The sequence below is a fragment of the Sorex araneus genome, chromosome 4, assembly GCF_027595985.1.
Source record: "Sorex araneus isolate mSorAra2 chromosome 4, mSorAra2.pri, whole genome shotgun sequence".
NCBI lineage: Eukaryota > Metazoa > Chordata > Mammalia > Eulipotyphla > Soricidae > Sorex > Sorex araneus.
The window spans coordinates 40,473,267-40,485,932 of record NC_073305.1 but is presented as its reverse complement, the minus strand read 5'-3'; the positions used below and the strand labels follow the sequence as shown (position 1 = coordinate 40,485,932).

Sequence of the window (12,666 nt, the reverse complement as noted above, 5' to 3'; positions counted from 1 at the left end):
CTAAGAAATCAATTAGGAGACAATAAGTATTAAGAAAAGTTAATAAAGGAGAAAGGACAGAGGCAAAGTGAATAGTTTTGAGGCTACTATTATAATCCAGGTAAGAGATACTTAATTTGGACCAATTAAGAAAAAAAAGGTTAAAGTCTGGTAAGATTTGCTGACAGAATGGATACAACATATGATACAAAAGCAGTGGTTTTCAGCCACTCAAGTGCACACTGGTTGCAGGCCACAGAAATTTCTTGCCAGTCTGCAAAAAGTTTTGGCTGCTGGGCCAGAAGATAGTATACAGCATGCAACGCACTAGTCTTGCAAGTACCTGACCTGAGTTCAATCCCTGGCATTGCATATAAGTCCCCTCATTTCCTCTACCCCGCAAAAACTCTTACCATCTTTTGTTGATTTTGTGGCAAGTACTCCACAGTCGATAACTCTCACATCTGCATATGGTCTACTTGCAGCATCAGTTTTCAGATTTTCAATTTGTTCAATTACTTCAAAACCAGAAATAACTAGTCCAAAGACAACATGCACCCTGTCACAATACAAATTCAAGGAAGAATTGGCTTACTGATAGGTGGCGAGCAATAATTAAAACAAATGTTATAAAAAAACACATCAACAGGCATGAGAAAAAGGCAGTGCTTGATGTGTAAAGCAACTAAAAGGGAAGTAGAACTGGTAATCTGCTTTATAAAAGACAAAAAATATCTCAAACTGGGCCTTAGTTTGCTGTCTTTAAAATTACAGTCTGAAAGTAATTTACAGCAGAGTCAGTAACATGGTATTCAATACTCAAGAAATCATCCGTATAGAGTGGGTCACTCAAGATTGAACAGTTAAGCCCATTGATGGGGTCAGAGAGATAGTAGGTAGAGCACTTGCTCTGCACACAGCCAACTTGGATTTGATCACCAGCACCACCATATGGTTCCCCGAACCCCAAACAGATTTAGGAGTAAGCCCTGATGACCAATGTGTGTGGCCCCAAAATTAAACAAACAAACAAAAAGACTATATAAGGATTTAGGTAAATATCTCATTAGTGAAATGAGAGCTAGGGGGTGCTAAAACTACTACATTTGGGGCCAGACAGATAGTACAGGGGTTAAGGGACCTGCCTTACACGTAGCCAACTCCAGTCAATCCCTCATATTGCTTATGGCCCCTGAGCATTGCTAGGAGTGACCCTGGAGCACAAAACTGAGAGCTGCCCCACTGGGTGTGAGTGTGACCCAAAAACTAAAAAAAGGAAGGAAAAAGAGACAAAGAAATGTACTGTATTCAAGACCACAACTATGGTATAGCAGGTAGGTATGGTCTGCCTGCACGAGGCAGACTTGGGTTTGATCTCTGGTACCATATATGGTTCTCTCCAGCCCTGGCAGGAGTAATCCCTGAGTGAAGAGTCAGATTAAGTCCTGAGCACTACTAGGTGTGGCACACACACACAAAAAGTACTGCATTTGATCCTTTAGAAAGAGCATGACAATGAGAGCTTAACTCAGGAATCAAGAGTGCCACCTTGAGGGCTCACCCATGGTACATGTCTTGGGAGCAGCCACCCAGTCATCCTCCCCACAAGGTAGTAAACAGATAACTCTTACCCATCCAAGTGCGGAGCAGGTTTCGTGGTACTGTACAATAAACATCAACACAAAGAAGGTGGCAGAAACCAGGTGTTCAGGTGAATAGAGCAGAAGGGTTTAAAAGCACAACATGTAGAAAACAAAGAGGTAAAGATAAAAAGATAGGGAAAAGTTAAACATGATACATATCTAAATTTAAAAACCTTAAGAGTAATAGCTATTTTATATGTATTTTAGTTCCTCAAGAATATAACACAAAATCATAACTTCCCCAATATGAAACAAACATATTTTAAGTATGCAGTATAAGTATATATTAAAAAAGAACCTATTATTTGCCCTACAGAAAGAAAAGGATGACAAACACCATAAAGCAACTAATTTCTTCTACTTGATACTTCTCACACTGAGTCAGTATTCATCTTTAAGGTAGGTAGATGGAAGTAGGCTTCATGAGTTCTTTTTCAGAACTTCCTGCCCCTTTTTAGTATCTAAGATTAAAGTTCCTGCAGCTATTCTGAGAACGAAATAGGGAGCAAACCTTCAATCTGCCAATACTTACTTACAGCAAAATAATAGTGGAAAGTGGAAATACTGTTATAGATATTTTAAAATTCCATATCCCAGAAAATACCTACAAGGCTTCTTGTACATTACAAATAGGCAAAGAGTCAATCTTGGGTACCTAGCCTACAGGAACATAGTTGACCAAGATAACCCAAGGTGGTTTTCCCATTGCATTTTCACAGATTCTGGCACTATGTGAATTGTGTGGAAAAATAAACCTAAAGTAGCAATTCGGACTGAGAAGTACATACCACCAACATCTTAGTTTTAAGGATGAGCAACACATATTTGAGAGAAAGGTCACACTGGGTATTAGGTCATGTTAAAGCAGTTGATTGCATTAGAAGTTCCCATCTTATTTTTTATGACAATTCTAAGACATGTAGGTCAATAAAATACAATTTTTAATCTTTACAACAATGCTGAAAGTCCTGATCCTACAAGAATTGTAACACATCACAATACTCAGTTCTGTAAGAGTTTAAGATTTAATTTTTAAGGGGCCGGAACAATAGTACAGAGGGTAGGACATTTGTCTTACACGTGCCAACTAAGGTTCAATCCCGGGCATCCCATATAGTTTCCAAAGCAGTGCCAGGAGTAACCGCTGAGCATCGCTAGGTGTGACCCCAGAACAAAGCAAAACAAACAAAGAAGAACTAATCTTAGGGGGCGGAGAGATAGTACTGCAGGCTGGGTGCTTGCCTTGCATTAGCACTACATATAGTCCTCTGATGCTGCCAGGAGTGATCTCTGAGTACAGAACCAGGAATAAGCCCTGAGCACTGCTAGGTATTGATGACCCCCCCCCCAAAAAAAAAAAAACGCCAAAACCAAACCAAGACATACAGGTTAAAATTTAATTTTAAATAATTTGAATATCAATTTTAAAAGTTTCAAATTTCAAGAGGAATTTGGAACTTTAAAAGCACTAATTTCAGGGGCAGAGATTATCACTAAGTAGTAGGGCTCTTTCCTTGCATGTGGTAGGTCTAGGTTTGATTGTTGGTAACACAAAAATAAACACACAAGTCTTAAATTTTCTGGAGAAGACTGAGAAGTGGTCATTCAATCAAAGTAATAATAATGAAAGTCAAAAAGAGGCAGGAAAGAGGAGAGGAGAGGTGGGGAGGAGGAGGATACAAAGAGAAGACGGAAAGAAAAGTGGGGAGGAGAGAAACACAAGCAAACTAGTGGGGCAAACTAAGTCAAACTAGAAATCAGAAATTACTCTGGACAGTAGCTTTTAGAAAGGTGCTTTCCATAACTATAAAACTTTGCCAAAGCACAGAAAAGAAGAATAAATTAGTATATAAGCTATATAATAATCCACTGTAAAGATATAAAAAGGTTAAAAATTTCATAGTAAACACATTCTGCCATGTTGAGATCTAAAATATGTATGCAGCAGTGAAATAGTTTATTGATTAGATACACTACTTCCTTTGTTGATCTATTCTTGTAAGTTTACTGATTAGATATACTCCTTCCTTTGTTGATCTCTTTTCTTGTAATTTTCAAATCTTCAGGTATTAGAAAAGGCCAACATAATTTTTCTTTAAAACATAAAGGCCTGGGGGCTGGAGCAATAGCAAAGCGGGTAGGGCATTTGCCTTGCATGCGGCCGACCCGGGTTCGATTCCCAGCATCCCATATGGTCCCCCGAGCACCGCCAGGAGTAATTCCTGAGTGCAGAGCCAGGAGTAACCCCTGAGCATCGCCGGGTGTGACCCAAAAAGCAAAAAAAAAAAACAAACATAAAGGGCTGCTTTATTTGCTACGTTGGCTAAAACAACTGATCGCAAACCTTTGGAGCAAATGATGACTACAACATTCTGGGGCCAGGGCAACAGCACAGTGGGTAGAACGTTTGCCTTGCACACAGTTGACTTGAATCAATCCTCGGCATCCCACTTGGTTACTTGAGCCTGCCAGGAGTGACTGCAGAGTGCAGAGCCAGGAGAAAGTCCTGAACATTGAGGGTATGGCCCAAAAAAAGAAATAATAATAATAATATTCTAGTTAACTGCAGTGATGCAGCAACATAGTAGCTGAGACTCAACTGAAGATGAAATATAGCTAAGTTTTATTTTCAGTTGAAGCTGCAGAACACACTTGGTTCTTAATTCCAATAATGAAGAAAACAAATTTAGACAGTAATTCTTTCAAGAACAAATCTTAGCTGTCCAATTATGCCTAAACTGGTGTGAAAAAAATTAAGTTTAATATCTGCAATTCAGAATGCAGTAATATTTATATTTTAATTGAGTTAAGCCACATATCAAGAATATGAAAAGGAGAGATAGCTCAACAAACTGAGCACATGCCCCGCATATAGGAGGCCCAACCTAGTATTTCACCCAGCAGTACCTATCCCAATATAAAGAAGACTCACTAGCTCTGGACAAACACCAGACATGGTGAGAAGACACTGCCAAATGTGGTTACAAAAGGGAGAGGGGTAAATGATATGCTCAGGTTGTTACTCACCAACTCTAATTGTAATGATCTTTTAGAACTATATAGTCATTTAAAAACTCACTCAAGTGACATGTTTTACTACCATGCCAATACTTATTACCTTAAGAAAGCCAGAAACTATAATGAATTTGTAAATTTATATATGCTTATGAACACATACCTAAAGGAAGAACCACATTTCAAATTATAAAACATTCAATATTTCCAAGATTTTCATTTTCTCTTGTCACACGAACAATAATTTCCCAGTTTTTCCCATTGCTCAATTTATTGTAACATGTATGAGCCAAGATTCATTAAAACTATTTAAATATTCAAAACTGAAAAATGTCATCATTATTCACACAACCTACATTTTTATACCATTACTACACTTTCTACCTTCACAGAAATTAACAGTTCTATGCTGAAATGAGATCTAAAACCATTAAATATTCAATACAGGCCCTCCACCCCCAAATATATATACATATATATACAGACACACACATATATATATAAACTTAGTGGAAACAAGCCACTGAAATTAATCTTCCCCAGATTTAATCACAAACAACAAAACACATTTGTTTTACATGTACTGCTGCCATACAGATCAAGCAAAAAGTTTTCTTAAAATGTTTCAATACACATTAAAGAGATAAAGGCAAAGAAAGAAAAAGAGAGCCTTAGAGTAATGAGACATTACCTTTGGAGCGCACGGTGTAACACTCTTTCTGTAAATTTTACACAAAAATGGCAAGAAATAAATTGTAATACACTTTTAGACAAGACTGAATGTTCTAATATCAATATAACTTTTGAAAATAAATATTTTCAAGTTTATGCAAAGCAAGAAAGCTTTTGAAAACGGAGGGCTCTAAATTTTCTTTCACACAGAGTATGTATGTAGAGATGAATTATGCTTAAGAAAAGCCTTGTTGTGGTTGATGTGGGGATCTTCTCAGATCTTTAATATAGTGTGTGAATAACAATTATTAACAAAACATTACATTTCCTTTCATAAATCCTAGGAACTAGCTAAATCAACTTTCTCAAGAATAACATATCCTGAATACATGCATAAAATGTCCAGGAGCTACCCACGGAAAACAAAAGTTTCAATATAATGAATTAAAAGAATTAAAAAGATAATTTGAAAGGACTTTTTAGTTTTGTTTTTTCACTAACTTCAGATAAATACTTCATGCCTCTACATTTGTAAAACATTGGGGGAATGGATGTTGGGATCCCATATCACACCAGATAAGTATTGAAAAAAGCTAGACAGTAATTAGCTTGTTGCTATTACACATACTCTGTAATTTTTAAGTCATAGAAAACAATAATAAGGCAATATAACTAGGATCATAGAGATCTTCAAAAAAAAAAGACCAAAAAGACCAGGGCTGCAACATATAATAGCTCAATGGTAGAGTGTATGCTTTTGCAAGTATGGGTGCTTGATCCCCAAAACCACATACACCCAAAAATAAACAGAGTGAGAAAGATCTGAAGTAAAAAAATACAAAATGTTGAAAATTTTTTGAGAGAGAGACAGACAGAACTAAAGCAAATACAGCAAAATGTTAAACTTAAAAGGTGAGAGATGAAATTATCAGTTTATTGTGTCAAACCTTGGTCAAAATGTGTTCTTTCTTTTTCTAAGTCTGATTTTCCTTTCCTGTTAAAAATTTTTTTTAAAGAAAATACATTGACCAATTTTATTCTATTAAAGTTTGCATACTCGGTCTAGATACTACATTATACACAACAGATAAAATTCTTTATGGAGGGATTTTAAACATATTTAACCTTGAGATATTTAAAAATAAGTTTGATTTCTTGTAAAGGCATATGTGAATTAGTTAAAAATAAAATGTTTCAAATAATATGAAGTTTCAACTACTGCTGTGAAAAAGTGACTCTAAGTAGAAACAGTAAGGAAGAAGGAAAAAAATAAAACTTATTTCAGTCTAATATGGTCTCTAACATGCAAATTTTAAAAAATGTTACCCCTTAAACCATTATGGAAGAGGTACCAAATTGGAGAATAACAAAGTCTATGAGAACAATGGAAACTATACCAAGCCATATTATAGTGCTGTACTATCTAAAATAATGCCAAAAGTATAAGGACTTTTGAAAATCCAGCACTATTGTTTAACATAATGTAGAGGAACCACTGCTAGATACAAGATTTCTTGCAAATACATATGGGATATAAACACTTAAATAATATTAAGACTGGAAGTTAAGAATAACACTTAATGAAATTACTTGGTTTATGGTTAATTTTCATGCACCTCTTAGTGAAAAATCTTAGATTAATATGTGAAGTTATATCTAAAAGGAATAAATAACTAGAAATTCTCAGGTTACTAACACTAACAGTTCTTCTTACACAGATTCACTAATATATGGAGGAAAATAAGCAATTCTACCAAAATCTGCATTTACTACCAAAATGTCTACCAAATTTTTTATAAGCCACTTTAAAGGAAATTTCCCATCAACTCCCCTTGTCCCTTGTAGCGGCAACTATAACTCCACTACTCTGAAATGATACTCTTTCCTCTCAGGTTCAGAAGTCTGATTCTTATATACTCTAGAGCATCTTATTTGTTCCTCGCATTATTCTATTTATAACTTAAAATATAAAAAGAATTTTGGTTAAAGTTTTATTTTTCATCAATATTTTTTTTAAAAAGTATAGTCTCTTTTACTCCCTCTCAGAGACACTGGCAAGTATCGAGAGTATCGAGCCCACACGGCAGAGCCTGGCAAGCTACCCGTGGTGTATTCAATATACCAAAAACAGTAACAAGTCTCACAATGGAGATGTTACTAGTGCCCGCTTGAGCAAATTGATGAGCAACACGATCACGGTAATTATTTTTTTACAATTTTTTTTTTTTTTGCTTTTTGGGTCACACCCAGCAATGCACAGGGGTTACTCCTGGCTTATGCACTCAGGAATTACTCCTGGCGGTGCTCAAGGGGACCATATGGGATGCTGGGAATCGAACCCGGGTCGGCCGCGTGCAAGGCAAATGCCCTATCCACTATGCTATGGCTCCAGCCCTGTGACAGTGATTTTTTAAAAAAAGTTTAATTAACATATCCTCTGACAGTGACCACTGACAGAAACTGTACTCCAAAATTCTGGAGGCCTTTCTCCTGGATTAGTTCAGTTGTGCTGATTCAGCTTAAAGTGTGACCACTATATTTTTTTCTAATACCAATGCTCTCATAGAAGCTAATGAGAAGACCACCGCTAAGTCCAGAGGTTCTCTGCATAACTTTTGATACTGGGGAATTATAACTATTTCCTTTAAGGCATAGCGATGTTTTCATAGCAATCACTCCATAAATTCAAGAAATCTGGAATCAAACACTTTCTTTCCTTTATATACACATTTTCACACCAAATTATTCCAAATTATTGGTGTGAAAATAATAGCTGGTTTTTTTAGGTTTTTTTTTTTTTTTTTGCTTTTTGGGTCACACCTGGCGATGCACAGGGGTTACTCCTGGCTTTGCACTCAGGAATTACTCCTGGTGGTGCTCAGGGGACCATATGGGATGTTGGGAGTAGAACCCGGGTCGGCTGCATGCAAGGCAAATGCCCTACCCGCTGTACTACCGCGCCAGCCCCAAATAATAGCTGTTTGAAAAACAAAATGCAAAGTGAATAGCAAACAAAACTAGAAGTAATAGCTCCTGGTATCTAAGTTAACGCTCTAACCCAGAAAAGATATTTAATGCAAAGCTAAATTAGTGACCTAATCTTTTAAAATTACCTGATGTAATACCTTCTTAATCTTTTTGATATATATAAGGACAATGTAAATTAGAGCCAGAATAGAGTACATATCACTATCAGTCAAGGGAAAATAAGTTTCCCCAAAATCATTATTTTATATTAATGCTTGAGACTTCTAATACTTACTGAAAAAAAATTTGAGAAGAATAGTAAGATTATATAGCTTTTAGCTTCTTCCATGTTATATAAAAAGCATAACCTGAGCTTTATATTGTTTTAATTTTATTCCTTACTTTTTTTTTTTTTTTTGCTTTTTGGGTCACACCTGGCGATGCACAGGGGTTACTCCTGGCTCTGCACTCAGGAATTACCCCTGGCGGTGCTCAGGGGACCATATGGGATTCGAACCCGGGTTGGCCGCGTGCAAGGCAAACGCCCTACCCGCTGTGCTATCACTCCAGCCCCTATTCCTTACTTCTATTATCAGAAAGGTTGGTCTAGATATCCTTTTATTCTCTAGGATTTACCATCAATAGCTTTTATCATCATTTCTTCCTAGCCTACTATCAATAGCTTTTATCACCATTTCTTCCTAGTCTTTAGCTTGAATAATAATAATAATAATAATAATAATAATAAAAATGGCAAACTACCTTAACTACTACTTAGGGCACAGGTTTCTGAATTTCTTAACATGAAAAAAACACTTTTCTCCAGTGATTCATAGCAACAGTGCCACATCTATTACTTCTTTCACTTTTCTTGAGCAGTATTATTCCAAAAAGAAATCAGTTTTCTTCTAGGTAGGTACCCAAAGCAAAATCACTATGACTAGTAGCAGACATGAAAGCTACTGGAAAAACTACAAAGAGCTTGATTAGAAAAAAAAATCTGATTGGCACCCCAATTTTCTCACTCCCCAAAAGGAAATAGTATAATATAAATAAAATTAGTTAACAATAATAATGTGTGCCTTAGGAAGGGGAGGTTTTAAATGTGAAAGTAACAAAGACCATACTTAACGTAAAGCATAAGAATCCTAGAAAAACCCTTTTTACAAATACCCTAATAGCACTAAATTTACACTAAATGCACTATTAACACCAAGCTTCTTGTTAAGGAACTGCAGAGACAACAGATTTATAATGCAAACTAGAAATACAAATCTGCAGGGATATAGCTTAAGTTCTCATGAAGCCTATAAAAGAGGACCCAGTTCTTGACATTTGATCATTTTTCCACTACCCTTTTTCAGATTCCAGACTATTGCTCAGAGGTGATATAAATGTGGTAAGAGGGTAAAAGGCACAGTCACCCAACCACATAACCTTACCTTTATGCAGTATTATCTCTGGTCATTTATGCGACTAGAAGATAATACATCACACTGAAAAATAATAATAACCTAATTCCAAATACCCTACGTTTACAAAGCAGTTTTCACAGATTTTTCTTTTATGAATTCCATTTCTATCTTGCTTATCATTCCTAAAAAAAACAGGGAAATGCTGGTTTGTAAATATGGATACTGGTTTAATTTTATCCTTTAACAAATGGGAAATGGTACTTTGGGCCAGCACTTAAAAGCAAATGCACAAAAGCTTTAAAGAAAAAAATAATCTGGGTTTTTTAATGTGCAAAAATATATAGTTACTTTCTAGATTGCTGTTAACAAACTCCTGGAAGTTGAGGCCAGAGTCTTACACAGTACATGAGTTGCATTACATACATTACATATCTTGCATGCAACTGATCTGGGTTCAATCCCTGGCACCTCACATTCCCCACTCCCCCGCCAGCCCCCAAGAAACGCAAGATATAGCCCCCCAAACACAAAAATCAACAGCAAAAAACCTCTTTCCAGAAGTATAAAAATTGTTTTTCAATCACAAATTCATAGTTGGTTTCTAGTGTGATCTCTGAATTAGGTAATTATGACAATTCCCAAGTTTTTTTTTTTAAACCCAATTAGTTTATGCTAAAACAATCTTAGGGCCAAGATTTTATGACATCTGCTTACATACGGCCAAGTAGGGTTAGATCCCTGATACCACGCATGGTTCCTGGAGCCTTGCCAAAGTTATTTCTGAGCACAGAGCCAAGAGTAAGGCTTAAGTACGGATGGCCATGACCCCAAATTTTAAATAAATAAATAAATAAAAATCGACATTTCTTGTCAAAACAGCAGTCCCAAAGTAAAATAAAGCTTCACAGAAAATAACAATGGATTTAATTTGTGTCAAGTCCCAGAAAAAACTTAATCAAAGACTAACACAGAAACAAGATACTCTAAATTTTAAAATAGAGAATCTGAAATAATTGGATTTTAATTAATATATTCTGATATATCTGTTTTTAACTCTAACATTTTATAAACAAGTTCAATTATGCAACAATGAGAAGAAACTGCCGCTTTCCAATAAAATAAAAATTTAAATGTACTGATACGAAAAAGGAAATCTGAAAGAAATTTTAGAGCCCTCAGATGGTAGCTTCTTGACCAATGAATCAATAATTATGTTTATAGTTCAGATAAGCTTAAAAATGGAAGTGGCAAACGTGAATCAAAAGTAAATAACCTTTGTATTAAATTACTCCTAAGAAAAAATTCAAAATGTCTCTCTCTAATTCTCTCAGTCTTTTAAGAAGATTAAGAATAGAAAAATATTCTAATAAATAAGCATAATAATATTCTGTGAAATCCAATAAGATAAAGAAACAATTGTTTTAGGTCTTCTTTTTACCCCACACAACTCCAAGCATTATAATTATCTACCAGCTTTCCATTTTTAGGACATTCCTTAGGAAGAAAATGCCCCTTATCTGAACTTTATCAGATCATGTAGGAAATCTATTTTCAGTCAAATTTAAAACGTGAGATTTTCTATGAATATGTTACTCCTTTAAAGACAGGAAAGCGCCATTCATACTCATCCATTCAGAAAGATGACCTTTAAAAAACCTTTTTTTGATAAACCATGAACAAAATATTACTTCAACCAACATAGCACAACAATAGACTTAATTCCGATCAAAAAGCCTTAAACTTCATCTAATTTATTTATCTTAAAATCACAGGATTATGAAGATTTTGGAGAAGTTTTAAATAAATATGCAATAAAAGGTTTTCAGAATTTAAAAATTTTTTTTTAGAATTAAAAATTTTTGTTGTGCATGAATGTACATGAAAAGATTTTTTTTTAAAAAAGTTAACATTCTGAAGTTTCCCTGAGTAATAATCTTTATAAGCTGTGGTGGAAATGACAGCAACAACAGTTGATTCAATTTTGCATAGAGATCTCACAAGGTTTTAAAAATGTTTCCCATATAGTATATTGCCTATCTTAATATAGCACCAGAAAATACTGTAATCTCTCAAATTTGCTCAAAGAGATCCGGTGAGAGAAAAAGCAACTACACAAAGATTTACTCAAATCAACTGTTGTTCATGCTAAGGATACATCTCATCTAAGTCTATCAATAATTTTTTAATGTTCATCAATAGCTCATGTCCCAATCTAGCTTTGGTAAAATAAGCCCCCAAATTTGGTCAAAGTTAATTTCTTAAGATGATAACAGAACATGAAAATAATGTACACCTTCAAGTTAAACCTTTAAGTGCCATTCTTTAAATCCAGGATATATGCTGAACACTGAGGTGGTATTAAGCTTACCAGTTACTGTAACATAAGAAATGAATAATGAAACTCAAGTTGATGAAATTCTAGTATTAAAACTAGTTTAAGATTAAACTAGTTTAATCTTTCTCATGAACAGCGCTTCTCTGTTTAAGAAAAGCTCATCTCTGAATTATGCCTACTCACATGAAAAACTGGGAACCATTGGTATGTTTCCCTCGATTTGCCATTGACAAAAGGAACGCTCTGTCATGTTTGAGAATAAAGTTTTCATCTGTTTGAAGAAAACACAAACTCGTCAGTCTCCAATTATAAGTTATTCTGAAAGTGTAATGTTCATAGTAATAAACAGAAAGTAAAAGATGAAATTCCTCTTCTGGTCAGTACTGATACTTGACTGAATGTTTAGAATAAATATTTTTAACTAATCAAGTAACAAAAGCATAAAAAGACCAAAATACTACTTAAAGCCTTGAGGAAAAGAACATATATTTTAATCCTTTATACAAACAGCCTTAGAACAGTCACTTTTAGAAGCAACATATTTTGGCTAACTGGTAAACTTCTTAACTTTCAGGGAAAACAGAAATTTTAGTAAAGTCCCTATAGCAAAACTCATTTTCTCAAATATCTCCAATTATCT

The 12,666-nt window shown here is 35.0% G+C and overlaps 1 protein-coding gene across 7 annotated transcripts in view; it reads right to left on the bottom strand.

Annotated features, from left to right (window-relative positions):
• NKTR (natural killer cell triggering receptor) overlaps positions 1 to 12,666 on the bottom strand; it is a 51,866-nt gene that overhangs the window by 23,944 nt on the left and 15,256 nt on the right. For 4 of the 7 annotated variants that reach the window (XM_055134717.1, XM_055134718.1, XM_055134720.1 and 1 more), the window contains 3 exons: positions 12,210 to 12,297; positions 1,611 to 1,640; positions 393 to 538 (listed from right to left, as the gene is read on the bottom strand). In XM_055134717.1, the coding sequence (XP_054990692.1) occupies positions 393 to 538; positions 1,611 to 1,640; positions 12,210 to 12,297 (264 nt within the window). The other 3 variants (XM_055134722.1, XM_055134723.1, XM_055134721.1) reach the window with 3 other exon arrangements.